Below are 17,157 nucleotides of genomic sequence, written 5' to 3'. Positions count from 1 at the left end.
TTTTTATGTGTGTGTGTGGTGGTATATAGAATAAAAATATTAATATGATGAAAACAAAACAGTTCTGCTTCTGATAAATAATTGAAGATAACTTGCCCATCTGATTTAATATTTTTACATACACTATATTCCCTGTACTGTCCTATTTTTGTCGATGTATTTATGCCACGCATCGCTTTAATAGTCTCAGTAGAAGAGTATGCATACTCTAGGGAATGTGTCCTTATAGACGAGACATCGTCAAATTTGGAATATGCTATTGTAATATTATTGAGGAGTGTGAACCAATGATGATCGTATCATTATTTGAAATTGCTACTGTCTGTTCGTTTGTTTTCCTGTTGGACTTTTTTATTTTATCTTTTACTCCAAGAAGTGTAATGTGTAGATACTTAATTTTGTTACTATTTAGTCACTGTTTTATTGCGACATTGTTACTATTTTGTTATTATATTATTTTTTTTTGGGGGGGGAATGGGGACATATTTAGACATTTGATATTAAATATAATCACGATTGTAATCACATACAATGTTATATTTATTGAATCAAACGGAGATGGATTGATAGATGATTTCGTGTGAATACATCGTCAATTAGCGAAGTTTGAAGAAGTATATTAATCACGAGACAAATGTATTAATTTTTTTTTTTTTTTTTTTTTTTCCTCCTATATTTCAGTATCCCGCATATGTAAATGATAAGAATTAAAGGAAAAAAAAAGTATTATTATATGTGATGTACACGTCGAATATATAAAATCCATTTGGAGAAAGACATTACATTTATCGTGTTTTGTAAATTGGAATTTTATTTTTAGAAAAGGGTGGGGTGATATGAAGGATTATACGTTTTTAAGTGGCATATTTTTTTAACCTTTTTTATATTTGCACCATATGTCATTTGCATTTATATTACTCCTACATATAAGTGTGCTCTTATATGAGATACGCATATTTTTTCGTCATTTTTTTTCATTATTTTATTTAATTTTTTTTATTTTTTTGATAACTTGTAAACAATTTGATATGCTGGCCATTTTAAAATTATTATCAATACTTTTTTGTCTAAAAGAAGTGAGTCTAATGTTCATTTGGACGTTTCATTAATCTCCAAAGGTATTGAAACACGTGTTCTTTACTTATGAGGGTATATGTAGAACACGCTATTTCTACTATGAGTTTTTGATATGTTTTACACGTACAGAAAACATTTTTGTTATAATTTACAAAGTCGGGTGTTATATTTAACACTTGATTTTGTTTTTATAAAATTGGTTTACATTATTTTTAAGTTATATGAGGAGATAATTTGAAAACTTTTTTTTTTTTTTTCTTAGTTTGTTATTCTCTTTTTTTTTTTTTTTTTTTTTTTTGGTGATGGGTGCGGTGAAAATATTAATTTAAGAAGCATTAGATGTAAAAGAAAAAGAAAAAAAGTATGGGTGACAAGTTTATCGATGTGGAGGCGAAAAGCCTGTTCAATGTAATTGAAATGTTTGAAAGGAAAATAATAAATCTGTCTTACATAAATGAGGAGGTATGAAGATGAGGAAAGTGTGTATTAAATAATTTGGATTTATCATATTTGAGAAATCTCGTTAAGTAAAAAAAAAAAAAAAAATAAATAAACCTCACTGGGTGGTAGTATCATATTTTTCTACATTCATTCTGAAATATTTTTTTTCTTTTTGAACACTACGCAGGTGTTAGAAAAACTTAACGAAAAAGAATTATGTAGTGTACCTGAAGAGTTTTTTACATATTTTAAGGATATAATAAAGCTAAACAAATTATATGAACATACAGAAGTGCTAAAGTGTGAAGAAGTAGGAGACGAATCTTCGCAAGAAAAGAATGAACGTAAAAATGGAGGACGCGAAAGTGAAGAAGACGAAAATGATGAACTTGATGTTCTTATAGAACACCAAGATTTAATAGATAGAATTAAAAAATATTGTTTTTGTTTATGTAAAACTTTTAAAGAAAATACTGATTTATGTAAAATTTTAAATTTGCTAAATGATAAGGAGAATCACGATTTTTACAAGTTTCTCCACATAGTGAAAGATTTGAAGGTAAGACAAGAGAACGAGTCTGATGCTTCAAGGTAGTGCGCAACGATAAGAATGTACAATTAGTCGTAAAACCATGTTTTTTTTTTTTTTTTTTTTTTTTTTTTTTTTTTCCCATGCCTACATATGTGAAGTGAATTCTTCTTCTTTTTTTATCCTATTCATCTTATTGCATATTTATAATACTGTCTTTTTTTTTTTTTTTCTTACTTTTGCTATCATGCTCACCACATGGGGTGTAGGACATGTTTTTGTTGAAATTCCAAACGACAGCTGATGAAAAGAAAAAGCGTGCTAAAAATTTAGAAGAATTAAAGGAAGAAGAACAAAATATTCAAAATGAAGAAAAGAAATTAAATAACGAATTAGAAATTGTTAGAAAAAAAAGTCATGAAGAAATAAAAGATTTACAACTCATTTTAATTACTAAAGAAAATGAATTGAACAAGTTAAAAAAATCTTCTAAAGATAACATAAAAAAGTTGCTGAACGAAATGCCTTTAAATAAACTTCCAGAAGAATTAGAAAATTTAAATTCTTTATTCGAAAAAACGAAACATTTGTATGAAAACCAAATTAGAACTTTTCAAGATCTGGAAGTTAGTATGGTTAAAAAGAATAAACTGATCGAGATGGATATTCAGAATTATGTAGATTCAATCGATGCAGAGATTAAAGAGATTGACGAAGGTAAGGTTCATATTATCTTTTTCCATTGTTGTAATAATGAGAAAGATAACAATTTTTTTTTTTTTTTAGTAGTAGTAGTAGTAACATTTTTTTGCTATATTAGCTGATCTGGAATGAATTTCCTCCTTTTCAGTTTCATTTGATGAAAAGATACAAAATGTCGATCACTGTCATTTTATATGTTTTTTTTTTTTTTTTTTTTTTTTTTACAGAAATCAAAATCTGGAAAAACAAAGTAAATGAAAATAAAATTATCGATAAAAACCTAGATGCCACTATGCTAAAAAAAAAAGCAGAAATGGAGGAGAAGAGCTTTTTAAAAGAATTAGCAGACAAAAGACGTAACATTATTATGAAACGAGAAAATGAAAGTAACGAAGCAGCTACAATTATTCAATCCTACATTAGGGCAGTTAAAGAGAGAAATTTGTACAGTGAACATGAAAAAAAAAAGAAAAAAAAGAAGAGTTAATTATGGTTTAATATAGTTTAGTAGACAAATCGTTACATGTGGCGAGGGAACATGAACAATTAGGTAATTCCATCACTACCATCAGCAACATCGGTAGAATCAATGCACATTCCACGTAAGAAAGAATAACGAACAAGTGTGGCCCTTACAAATGGGCACTTACATGTATGCGTTAATGGGAAAAAGATATTTATTATTTTTGATTTATTTTTATTTTTTTCACCACATTTAATGGCCTTATTTACACGAATTGGTAGAAGTTAACGAAGAAACGTTTAAGCCTTAAATTGGTTAATACGTAGTAAATGTTTAAACGAGAGAAAAAAAGAAAAATAATAAATAATACATAATCTACTCAAAAAATATATATGATCATTACACATACGATCAATATACTTATGGTCTCCCTTTCATTATTTCATTCGAATGGTGTAAAAATTTTAAACATCATTGTTGCACACACATAAGATAGAAATAAAGAAAAGGATGCATAAGAGGGGAAAGATTAAAACTGAGTTGTTAATTTTATTTTATTTTTTTGCAAAATGGAATAATGTTTCATAGTCTTTTTTTTTTTTTTTTTTTTTTTTTTTTGCCTACTCAAGATAAGAAGACACATTATTTTCTATTTTACAGCTTTTTACATTCTTTAAATTAGAAAAAAAAAAAAAAAAAAAAAAAAAAAGACTTTGAAACATTATTCCATTTTGCAAAAAAATAAAATGAAAAAGGCACTAATGTAGTGCTAATAATTTTAATGTGCATATATAAACCTTGATCTTTTGCAATTGAAGCTGTCCAATTTGAGTATGCTCCCTGAAAAAAAAAAAAAAAAAAAAAAAAAAACAGTACATATATTACGAAATTATTTGAAAGTGCATGTAATACTCTTTTTTGTAAACATACACAAGTATCTGCATGTATCCCACGTAAATTCCTTAACTATTCGTTCTTCACAAATGCATACACGATGAAATCCTTTTGAAGTTCTTTGGAAATCCTTTTGAAATTCATTTGTAATTATTTTGTAATTATTTTTAATTCTTCAAAACTCTTTTGTATTGTTTTTTCATTTCAAATTTTGTATATTGCATAAAACAATGCATGTCGTACTTTTCAATTGAGTATGTCTTTTTTTTTTTTTTTTCTTTTTTTTTGCAAACTTTCTTCCAAGACTTGACATATTTCTTTCGCACACGTTCATTTTCACCTTCACCTTCACAGCTTAGATATGTCACGTGTTGTCATAGATTTGTCTTATAGCAGGAAGGCGAAACAAACATGTATATGCATAGTGCATGACAGCACAGCCCTTTATTATATATATATACACACACACACACACACACACACACATACACATAATACTTATTGCACATTTTTCATGTTGTGTTGTACAACCCCTGCGTATGTTTGAGGAAGGTAGGTCCTTCCATTGTCTACTCCAGTTTGAAGTTTTTTTTTTTTTTTTTTTTTTTTTTTTATTTCATATAAAGGTATACAACTTTAGAGATATCGACTTATAATCAGAAGAAGAATTTTTTTTCTACTTTTGTGCGTGATAATCATAGGGAAATAACGGTGATTTGTCAAAATGAATGATGTAGACATAGAAGAATATAATAATAACGTAATCCAAGAGTTGAATGCTGCCGAAGAAGAAGGAGAGATATCACTATCACTGTTTTTACATGATTTAATAGAAATTGATATTGAATCTAATTTTAGTTTTAACTATAAAGTGATAAATAGGGTTATACATATATGTATAAATTCACTAAATAGTAATTTGGTTATGTTAGGAAATGAATGTATGCATTTCATTCGATATAGCATAAATAAATGCAGAAATATGAGAGAAGAAATAAATGAGTCATTTTTTGAGAATATAAATATAATAGTTAAAATATGTTTGAATGAGAAAAATTTTGTGAATGATAAATTTTTATTATTTCAAAGAGCATTTCTATCTTTTATCATCGAATTAGATAATAATTTGAGAAATTTAACGAACATATGGAAAAGTTATAAAACAAATTTATGTACATTTTACACCTGCATGTTACATCTAATATCATACCATTTGTCTCTTTTGAATAACATTTTAGAAAAATTAAAAGAAAAAATAAATTTACATAATAATAAATATATACAGATTGGTTGTTCTAGAATCAAAATTATCGAAGTAGCATTCGATTTGGTGTTAAAAATTTTTCAAGAAATTTGTCACATTTCTGATGTATCTCCTATAATTGATTATGTGAATCTGATTGTAGACACTTATGAACATATACCACATGTTGAAATTAAAAAAAAAATTCTATCTCTTTGCAGATGCTTACATATGTGTATATCAGATAAAAACAGAATACACTTCCCATCTCTAAATAGCTTAATCAATTTTCTAAATAAAAAAAAAAAAAATAATTACTTAGCGATAACTAAGGAAAACGATATAAATATAAGCTACCTTCGAAATTGTTCTTACATCTATGTTTCTGATAGTCATCTCTACATTAACACATTTCGTACCCATGCTCATCAGAATGATGATTCCATGCCTCCGAACGATAAAATTGTTTTGTCATCTAATGGATACAAAGGATCTCTTCTCCTGAATTTTTTCTATGCTTACTTTTATAATACTCAGAATAAGTTGCTCATAGTACTTTCTTACGATCGGGTCAAAATGTGTAAAGACTCAGATACAAAGATGCTCATTTTTTGCTGTTCTCAGCGTGATGCCCTAGGTGAGGCTTAGCTAGCCAAAAAAAAAAAAAAAAAAAAAAAAAAAAATACAAACATGGGCGTGGGGAACAAATATAAATATACATGTCTGCATATATGCACACCTATGCGTAGACATACAAAAGATGGATTTGAAGTGGCGTCTGTTCTCATTGCAATAAATTTATCCAGCGTACATTCCACCACAACCACAACCCGAATACCCCTTCTGCATAATTCGACATCCAAAAAGTGTGCTAAATATCATCTCCTCTTAAATTTTATTGAATTTTTTTTTTTTTTTTTTTTTTTTTTTTTTTTTTTTACAGGTGTGCTCTCGAACAAGCTAAGGACGCAATTCGATGGTCATCTCTTGGATCAAATAGAAATATGCATAAAATTTCCTTCAGAATCTGTTAAAGACAAAATGTTCGATGTTATAGAAGAGGTAATATCTATTGAAAGTTCTGAATTTAACAATAATGATGAAGCAATAGATGAATCAGAGGATTTGTACTTGCGGGAAGGAGATTCTCACGTTAATAAATTCAGAAGCGTAGTCAATGATGGAAAAAAATGTCAGAATCCTGGAAATTGGGAGAATATTATAAATTGTGATAATCAAGAGGATGAAAATAAAGGTGAAGAAAAATCAGAGCGCAGGAAAGTAAGTTTTGCAACAATGAAAGAGATATATCTTATGGATGATCGCACTCCTATGGGAACGAAGACATTGTTGCTGGAAGAGTCTTTGAATGAGGTGGGAAGAAATGAGCACGATGTGGAGAATGATGAGGAAATGGATGAGGAAAAGGACCAGAAAATAGACGACAAAAAGGACCAGAAAAAAGACGACAAAAAGGACCAGAAAAAAGACGACGAAAATGATGAGGAAAACAATACAAATGACAGGAGCTATGATTTGGCTGATCAAGAATGTAAGAACATTCTGGTTGATCAGGAAAATGTAGAGAAATGCCAACCCGTACAGGTTGAAATATTTGACCAAGAGATGAGCACAGTGTGGAAGCAGCACATAATTGATCAGGATAAAAAGGACAGTATGTCAGATGCAGTACAATTTGTAAGCACTACCAATGGAATGGATGATGCAGATGGAAGAGATACAAAAGAATCTAGGGGAGGAATGAGGGCCAAAGTAAGTTATGTATCGACAAAGGACTTGGTGCATGCAGATGATAGAAGCAGTGAGGCACATGTGTTAACATATGGTGAAATGACTACTACTATTGTTGAAAAGGATGAATTGTTTCAGGATATGCCATTCTCCATTAAATCAATAGAGAATAAGAAAAATCTACGGGAAACAGATGAACTAGCGAATAATGATATGGAAATAGATGTATTCGAATCTAATGAAAAAATAACACAACCCACTGGTCATGAGGCCCAATTGCTTTATCTGTTGAACCAATCTGTTGACAAGAAAACGTATGAACAAGTAAGAATTTTAGAAAAGAACGAAAACGATGGATTTGGAGATGCAAATATGGGAAATAAAAATGAAATTAAGAATGTTCACAAAAGGATAGGTACGAATTTTCCTTCAGGAAAAGAGGTCAATCTGTTATTACTCTCTCAGGTTGTCACAAAATCGGAAGTCAGTAAAGAAGAACAAGGGGAGCAGGAACAGCAGCATGAGGAGAAAAAAAAAACAAACGATGAAGTAGTGGGTAACTATTTTTCTCAAAGTAGCTACATCCATGGTTACGTTCCACAACATAAGAATAAAAAAAGTAAACAATCACATGTTGTTAACAATGTAGAAACAACCAAGTTTGAAAATGTGCTTCATGAAAATGGCCCTCATGAAAATGTGGAGCAGAAAAAAGCTCGCGCTAATGACGCTTCCCCAATGCAACCAGTCGATGATCTTTGTAAAAGTGCAAGTAAGAATGTTTGTATGAAGCAAAAAAAATCATCCGCTGAAATTGTTAAGAAATTACTTAACCATGACGAGAAACAGAAAATAATTGATGAATACATACAAAGCTTAAGTAAGCCACACATGGAAGACGTGGCAGCACATGCTGAGGACATCATATGTAATGTTAGTATGCACACAGAAGGGGAACGGTCGAATGTCACACAAGGTTACATACGTCGCGTCTCTAAGAGGTTGAAAGTAAAACGAGAACGGAGAAATGCTAACAATCACAAAATAACGAGTGTAGCAGATAACACAGAAAGGAACAATATAGATTGGATTGGAAATCATGAGGAAGCTGTGAATGCAAATTGTAATACAAAGGAACGAGACGAACAAGTGGAAAATAGGACGTTTGTTCAGGTAATTACGAGTCCTGGGGGAGAAAAAACTTCAATAGGAAAGTATCAAATGTATAGAGAGGATAATAAGAGCATGGGGGGCGATTACAGCAGCAAAATTATGAACATTGAGGACAGACATGACGCAAGCAATGAAATGATTTTAAGTAACGATACAGGTGAAGGAAACACAGAAGAAGGAGAGGATGACTCAGATAAAAGTGGAAGAAATAGTGGAGATTGCAAGCTGGTTCATGAGAGCATGTACTACATAGACAAGCCGTGCTCAAATTGCAAGAGTAAGAAAAGAATTGCGACAAATGTAGGAAACGTGGAAAATATGACAGACTTGGTGGGGAACGAAGAAAACAGCACATCGAATGGCATTAATAATTGCACTATGAAAAATAACAACATAGATTCACCATATCCAATAAAGAAAACAAAATATCATTACCACGACCCAAAGTTTCTAAATATGTTAAAAAATGAGGAGAATTTCGATAATTTAAGTGCAAAATATTTGATAAAAGCATACACACTAATTCAGTATAATAAAAGATATATACACATACAAATAGCTGACTATTTTAGATGTGTGAGAAATGAAATTATAACGTCGTATGAACAAGTTAATAATAAATATGTGAATTTATTAAAACAACTACAACTGGAATTTGATATAAGAATTCAGAAAATTACTTCCCGACATTCAAATGTTTTAATCACATATAAAAATGGAACTGGCCAAATTAATGGAAGCGTATTACCTATCCCTATCGATTTGCAAATTATTTCAGAAAAAGTGAAATCCTTGCATGACACACTTAACATAGTGCAAAGAACTATGCATCACAAAATTATTAATTTACAAATTGTGATGAAATATAAAGAAAGTGATGTATATACTCCTTCCCTATCACTTGGCACACTCATGTCTCGTTGTTCTACCGAACGGCCCTAATGAAACGGGTGGTGCGTATGTATTTTGAATGTGTGTTTGTAGCTGTGTTTGCATGTGTTTCGCATTTGTATGTATGTGTTTCGCATTTGTATGTATGTGTTTCGCATTTGTATGTATGTGTTTCGCATTTGTATGTATGTGTTTTGCATTTGAATGTATGTGTTTCGCATTTGAATGTAGATGTTTCGTATTTGTACGTATGAATGTATTTTTGTGGGGGTTGACTCTCTTGCTTTTTTGCATTTTTGACTTTTTCCTGGGTCTGTATTAGCAGTTATGATATTCACTTCGAAGTGATTCCAAGTCTTCACACAAACAAAGACAAGCACACCCTTATTCCTTGGGGTTAATTCTTTTTTTTTTTTTTTTTTTACAATTTGTTTGTTTTTTTTATTCAGCACGCGTTACTAGCTACTGTACAGATTTTTTTTTTTTTTTTTTTTTTTTTTTATTGTTATAGAGTAACTTTATTTCATGAGTGATGGAGGGGTATTATTTTTTGTTTCTTCTTCATTTTCACCACCGTCCTTTGTCTCCCTTGGCAAAGTAGCTATTGTATATATATATATATTTATACATATTTGTGAATGTATTTGTATATATATATGCACATATGTACACCCGAATGCTGCTTATGTACAAAGAGCTTTTCTCTCATACGTAGTAAAAAGGTACTTGTTCATGAGTGTGTTTTTTGGAACGCGATCGGAAATTGGGGTGGGGGTGTTAAATGGAGATATAACTATTATCCATTAAAAGAGGAGAGACTCAATATTTGTTATTCACTAAATAAAAAAAAACAGAAAGAAAAAAAAAAAAAAAAAAGAAAGAAAAAAAGTGGATAATTTTGTAACAACTATAGATATTCAAAATATTTTCACAAATTGTCATAAAATTTGATAACTTCCTATATTGTTGTTCATTCCTTTTGTTGGTAACCAAAAGTGGTTGACATAGAATCGGCAAGTTCCCAACTATAACTGTATATATAACTGTAACTATAACTACAACTGTAACTACAACTATAACTGTAACTACAACTATAACTGTAACTACAACTATAACTGTAACTATAAGTATAACTATAACATATATATGTTTTCTCTTTAAAGTGTAATGAAAAAAGGAGGAAAAAAAAAAAAAAAAAAAAAAAAAAAAAATACCATCGTCTCTTGCCTGGGTTTGAGATAACGCCAAGACTATTCCCACCGTCAGGGAAATTTCGAACAGCCGAATGGCAAAAAAATAGTGAATAGCCATAATTTATATTTTCAGCTAGCCAAAAAAAAAAAAAAAAAAAAAAAAAAAAAAAAAAAAAAAAAAAAATAATAATACATAATTCGTATTCAACACGTGGGGCCTCATAAATTCCCCATTTAAATTTACGGGCCAATTTTATTATACTTTTTAAAAGATTATTTATATAAATAAAACTTCATTTTTTTTAACATTTTTGCAAAAAAGTACAAGAAAAAGCGAATGAAACAACAAAAAAAGAATTTCAAACGTTTTCCCATTTTTACGAAGAAGTCGTTTTTATTTCCTTTGTTCACTATAAAATGCCATCTCTCAAATCGTGAGAAAAGCTCCTTCACACCATGGAAAAGTATCTCAATAAGAATAAATATGCAAATTCATTTCCTTGGGGCTATATTATAACTCCCACTCGAACAAATATTACTCTCATGCAATTTGAACTTTTCATGATTGTCATTCGTGATAGGCATTTGGGAGAGCCTTGTATTCGATTGAACATGTGAATAAGTTATGCATTCCACTTTAAACGGCTATAGTAAAAAATTCCCCAATTTAATAAATGACACACGTATATATTATATACCTATGTATATATGTATTTATATATATATATATAATCCTTAAAATGATGAATAACTTATCAGCGATGGGCGGACAGAAGAAAGTTAAACTTTGCATGTCGAAAATCGCGTAAACTGATAAGAATTATATATATATATATATATATATATATATATATATATATATATATATATATATATATATATATATATATATGTATATATATTTGTTTTATGCAGTTTTGCATAAAATGACAACGGTCGGGAGCAAACATAACACCATGCATGTAGCTTGAATGTAACAAAGACGGCACCATGGGTGTGGATGAGCATGACAATATCGCCAAAGGTGCAAAAAGGCTACTATTTCGATTTATTTTTTACAAAATAAGAATTGATAAAGTGTTTCCATATAATGTCTGTAAAAAAGCAAATGTGTTTTTGTGTTTGTGTGTTTGTATGCAGAGGGAGGGGTGATTCCACGTGAAATGAAGACGGTAAGGGATGGAATATGGTCGGGAAATAAAAAAAATAAACAAAACAAAGACTGGAATGAAAATTTGAATTCTTACTGGAATTAGAACAGCAATAGGAAAAAAAAGTAATTGAAATGTGTTGAAACGGTTGAAACTGTTGAAAGTGCTGAAACTGTTATATTTTCACGCTTAAAGATACACTTTTAACTTGTGTTAGACATAAGCGTTCGATAACACACAGAAGATGATGAGTTATATAATATATCCATCACCCATTTTAAGTGCTTGCAAAATAAAAATCAAAAAAAGGCCTTAAAGGTAGGTACGTTGTGAATTCCATCCCACCGCTCATACATATTCCGAGCTTTAAACAGAAACTAACGAAATGTTTTTATCATTTTTGAACTGTCGGTTGGCTTCCTCATTTTCAATAATGTGTATAGGAAGGATGCGAGAAAATAATTTGATTTTGTTCAATACGTCACATATGTAAGAACAATTATGAATCATGAAAAAAACATCATCAGGGAATTCTATATAACAAAAAAGAATTTGGTTCTTTTTATTTTTTTTTATTATATCGTAATGGTCCATGATAGAATTATTTTCTGCAAAGTCGATTATGGTTTCCATAATTCCCCACTCGAAATATAACAAAAAAACGGTAAAATGTATGTACATACAGCTATCTATGTAAAATACAGGGGAAATGTTATTATTCTCATTGTAAACATTTTGGACCATTTTTATGTGTCTTTTTTTTAATATATCTTCAATAAGATTAATTATATTTTTTTCATTTTCTTCAACTTTTTTTTTTTCATTTTGATATATCTCTTTTTTTTTTAAAATATTATCATATTTTTCAAAAATTATATTTTTAATTTTTTTATAATCGTTCAAATTCATAAAATTTTTTACCTCTATCTCTTTTGTTAAATCCTCAAACACTTTAACATACATATACGCATCGTTGTATATTTCCAAATGGTATGAACATAAAATACTGTAGTATATACTCTTGAATTTTGTCTTATTATAAGAATAAGCCTTTCGGCAATCACACAAGCATTTTACGTACCTTTTCTTTTTATAATGCACAATTGCTCGATTACAGTAAAGATCCGACAGTAAATTTTTTATTTCGTTTTCGTCTAATTCTTGTAATTCATTTTGTGCGTTTAGGAATAAGTTATTTCCGTTAATACATGAATTTTTTTTAATTTCACATTCTTCTTGCTGCACTGTGGACACGTGTTCACTTGATATACATTTATCATTTCCAATCCCGTTAGAGGAGAGACTTTGAACTTTACGCTTCGCTTCCTCATATGAATGTTCCTTTTGATTATCATCACGATCGCCTTTATTACAACTCTTTGCTTTAATATTTTCGTTTTTATGTTTATCGGAATTATTATTCGACATGTAATTTATTAGTATATCTATTCCCTTTGTGTAACTTATGATAGCATCTTCGTAATATTTGGAGCCGTCCTTATAATAATCGTTTCCAACTTGCTTAAAATTTTTTGCCAAGCTTAATTCGTTCTCATCATCGATCATTAAATTGTATAAAGCAAGTAGATCTTCATTTTCTTCAATATTTTTTGGTAATTCATCCATAAATAATGGATGATCAATATTTTGGTACTTTTCCGATAGTCCTTTTATGTAGTTTTCATCTATGTTGAAATCGTCTTCCATGATTTTGTCGTTTTTGTGGGATTTTTTTTTTTTTCTTGCGTGTAGGTTTTCACAGCTTTTTTTCCCCCTCGTTTTTACCTGAACAAGTCAGGCAAATTTATGTAAACGTTTTACAGCAGTTACCTTTGATAATAAATTAATGATTTTTCTTTATTAATAAATACGAAAAATAAAAAAAAAAAAAAAAAAAAGGGCAACTTAAAAATCATTCCAATTAAAAGAATTGTGAATTGGACTCAGATGGGAAGGTTTTATTTTTTTATTTTTTTTTATTTTTAAGAGTTCTTTGGGGAGAGCGAATTCACCATTTTAGCATTTGAATGGTCATTTTTTTGAAAGATATTTGTATCATTCTGTTTTTTGTTTGTTTGTTTTTTTTTTTTTTTTGCCACACTTTTTGCTATGATGTTATTTTATAATTTTTTTTTTTTTTTTTCCTCATAAATCAGGTGTATTTTGCATATATTTCAGAATTATGCTGTGTGAAAATATTTCCCTGGACGTGTGCCGGTAGATTGTGGTTTACTCATCATTCAGACAAGATACCCGACTTGTGGTATCACATAGATATATTGAAAAAATGGTAAAGGAGGAAAAGTACATATGATTAAGTTGCTAATCGAAATGGGTTATCATTCTATATGTAGAAAAATATAAAATAATAGAACAAGGGTACTGTTGTAAAATTGATACATATGATTATAATCAATTAGAGATTAGAGAAATATGTTCTGAATATATGTATGTATTGGTAATAATAGACGTGGTTCATATGAAACATATCCTCCAAAATAGTGTGAACAAAAAACTATACTCTAATGTTTACATGTACATTTTTCACATTTAATATGATACATCAATCATTTGTGTAGATCCTTCCCCGAGAGAGAGATAGAGATAGAGAAAACAAAAAGAAGCTTATATGGGGAATGTTCTCAGGAAATGAAGCTAGATTCATACGATAATGTATTGAGAGAGACATATTAACAAATATATTTTCCTGTTTTGTGTGCCCACGTTATGTCCCTACTTTATGTACACAGTTTTCATATTTTCTTAAGTATCTGCAGCATCTGGAATAAGAGTTAACAAATCCTGTTGTAGATTCATTCATATTTTTCAAACATTTAAATATTTTGTGTTCATCATTAATGCATTTATTATTATTCATTTGAGAATCCCTGAAATGGTCATCACTGTCATCACCATTTGTAATGTGAAATGTATCTTTTTGTTTGTTCATATATTTCTCGCGTTCTTTAATGAGGTCTTTGACGATCTCGCTGCGTATTTTTTTGTATTGGCGTTCTGCCAGTTGGAAGTGAAAAGAGGGAAGAAAAAAAAAAAAAAAAAAAAAAAAAGGAATTACATCAAATTAGATTATATTTGTTTTCGTTTCTTTCCATTCTGTTTTTATTTTTTATTCTTTTATGTCAGTTTAGTAATGGAAAAAAATAGCTTTTACAGAGTCGTATATATATGATGTCCATATGTGATCATACATATACACTTTTGTGATTTTAGCTTAGCTAAACAGGCATTGCTCAATGCTCTATTTTTCCCCCGTCTCAAATGAGATCACAAATATAAGACCGGCTTTTCGCTTAGTGATAAGTGTAAATTCATTCATATTTTTGCACGTAATCATTACACATTTTTTTTTTTTTTTTTTTGTTATATTTACAAATTTATCCCATCATCTGTTAAATGGTTTATTTTATTTTTACATTTAATTAGGTGTTACCTTTTTCCTCTAATGAAACTTGTGCGATGTATTGTTCCTTTACGTTATTCTCCATCTCTTCCTTTTTTCCACTAGCTTCAACATTAGTTCCTTGATTTTTTTTTTTTAAATTATACGTAAGATCATCATTTAACAGAATTAGGCTTTTTTGCACATGTTCATTTTTGGAAGAAGCAGAATTTCCCATTTCGATTTTTTTATTTTATTTTTTTTTTTTTTGCACAATTATTGAGTGTACGTAGATATATTTTTCACATGTAACACTTAGGGGATATGGTTAATGTGATATGTCTTTTTCGGTGCGTTTGCATTTGTAGAAGTTACCTTTTGGAAATGCTGTTATGTATAGAAATGGAGTTAGATTTGAAGTGGGCATTCTTTTCTTGTTAAATAATTCTTGTATGGTTAAAGATGAGTGGGAAAAAAAAAAAAAAAAAAAATTGCACAGAGGTTAGTCTAGCTCATGTGCAATTTACACTATATATATATATATATATATATATATATATATATATATATATATGTATATAAGATTGATATATAAGTAGAATCTAAAAAGGTATCTATCTCCTGGTGATGTTGTACAAACAGTTATTATAATGGGACGACATTACAATTTCATCAGTGTGTGTCGAGAAGTAGAAGTGATTTTGTATTACTCATCACCTCATATGGGTTTTTTTTTTGAGAGGGGGTTCTCAATAATTTGCTGGAAATGTTGAATTTTTATATTTACGATATTTGGATGCGGGCTCTTCTGTTTTGATACACCCTGATATGTTTTGAGTTATGTCGTGTATGGGTAATTGAGAAGATAAAAGTAAAAGTGAAAATTAGGGAATGGGTGCAAAAAAAGAGCGTTAAAGAAAAAAAAAAAAAAAAAAAAAAAAAAAAAAAAAAAAAAAGTTAAAAAAAAAAAAAAAAAAAAAAAAAAAAAAAAAAGGGAACAAATATATATGGATACAAAAATAGGTGGCGACGTGAATGACATAATGGAAAACCATGAGCTGCGAGAAATGAAAAAATTAATTCTGCACATCCGAGTAATTGTGAAATTTTTATGTCATTTTACTCGCTTATAAATATTTTTCACATACGATGGGGAAAGGAACACTTTTTTTTTTAAAAAAAAAGAAGGAAAGATGGAAAGCAATAATAATGGAGCGCAGAGAAGGGGAACAATAACTTATATAAGAAAAAAACTTTATGAGCCTCTACCCCTAGTAGAAGACTCGATTGGCTTTTTAAAGATAACTGTATTGTTTTTGTTACATGTCGTGTGCCTAAAATTGTTTCTTAATTTGGTACTTGTCATTTCGGGTGTACCTTTTTCGCGTCCGATAGTTCTGTATTTATTTTTTCCCTTCTTCATTTGCTCGCTCGCTTGTTTGTATATTTGTTTGTTTTTGTCTTTATTATTTTTTTTTTTTTTTAATTCTTTAGTTTTACAATTTTACAATTTTACAATTTTACAATTTTCCACTTGAACGAATTGTTATCGATATATTTGCAGACTTAAAAGACGTATTTGCTTGTGCACATGTCAAAATAAAAAATTCATACACGTAGGATTGTCTTACACACATGTTACACTATTTTGTGGGTTTTTAATTTTTAGTGGAAAGAATTCTTAAAATTCATTGTTCGGTTAAGAGAAATTCATTTTCACTTTACAGAATTTGTTATAGTTTCACATTAACATATGCTTAAAATATAATTTCCTTTTATACATGTTTGGTTTTCCTGAAGTTTATTTAGACTTTGTGCGTAAAAACTGGATTAAACATGGATAAATATAAAAAAAAAAGAGGAAAAGGAAAAAAAAGAAATATATATACATAAATATATATATATAATTCTGACAGCTCATATTTTTATATTACTACAACCAGAAAAAGCAGCTTTCCTATTTTGTCATTTAATCGAAAAGATGAGGTAGACGGGTAATAATCAAGCCGAAAAAAGAAAAAAAACATAAATGCAAAAATATAGAAAAATAAAATAAAAAAAACTCTACTGATTGGATAAGTTGGAACACAGTGTTCTGAAAACAACTTTAAAATTCTTCACACCTTTTACATATGCTTTTAAAACAAAGCAAAAAAAAGATTTGCTAAAAGCTTATTTTAAAAACATGGGGAAGTAGGTTAGCCAAACTGGTTATATATTACAAGCATAAAAGTGTTTATATACAAGT

At 29.2% G+C, this 17,157-nt stretch overlaps 4 protein-coding genes across 4 annotated transcripts; 2 read left to right on the top strand and 2 right to left on the bottom strand.

Moving 5' to 3' along the window:
* Window positions 1-1,440: 1,440 nt before the first annotated feature.
* Window positions 1,441-3,236, top strand: PGO_090670 (pre-mRNA splicing factor; the record flags this gene model as incomplete). Its single annotated transcript, XM_028687657.1, has 4 exons — window positions 1,441-1,539; window positions 1,706-2,077; window positions 2,317-2,764; window positions 2,977-3,236. 4 exons carry the CDS (start codon window positions 1,441-1,443, stop codon window positions 3,234-3,236), a joined length of 1,179 nt encoding a protein of 392 aa, XP_028543458.1.
* Window positions 3,237-4,830: 1,594 nt separating this feature from the next.
* PGO_090660 (hypothetical protein, conserved) lies at window positions 4,831-9,216 on the top strand (the record flags this gene model as incomplete). Its single annotated transcript, XM_028687656.1, has 2 exons — window positions 4,831-5,986; window positions 6,293-9,216. 2 exons carry the CDS (start codon window positions 4,831-4,833, stop codon window positions 9,214-9,216), a joined length of 4,080 nt encoding a protein of 1,359 aa, XP_028543457.1.
* A 2,659-nt stretch (window positions 9,217-11,875) lies between these two features.
* PGO_090650 (hypothetical protein, conserved) lies at window positions 11,876-13,216 on the bottom strand (the record flags this gene model as incomplete). The annotated part of the gene is made up of 1 exon (XM_028687655.1): window positions 11,876-13,216. One exon carries the CDS (start codon window positions 13,214-13,216, stop codon window positions 11,876-11,878), a length of 1,341 nt encoding a protein of 446 aa, XP_028543456.1.
* A 1,018-nt stretch (window positions 13,217-14,234) lies between these two features.
* Window positions 14,235-15,147, bottom strand: PGO_090640 (hypothetical protein, conserved; the record flags this gene model as incomplete). Its single annotated transcript, XM_028687654.1, has 2 exons — window positions 14,235-14,524; window positions 14,961-15,147. 2 exons carry the CDS (start codon window positions 15,145-15,147, stop codon window positions 14,235-14,237), a joined length of 477 nt encoding a protein of 158 aa, XP_028543455.1.
* Between the last annotated feature and the right edge of the window lie 2,010 nt (window positions 15,148-17,157).

The sequence above is a fragment of the Plasmodium gonderi genome (genome assembly GCF_002157705.1).
Source record: "Plasmodium gonderi DNA, contig: Chr09, whole genome shotgun sequence".
Taxonomy (NCBI): domain Eukaryota; phylum Apicomplexa; class Aconoidasida; order Haemosporida; family Plasmodiidae; genus Plasmodium; species Plasmodium gonderi.
Note: the sequence above shows the minus strand (reverse complement) of the source record. Positions and strands in the feature narration are given on the sequence as shown.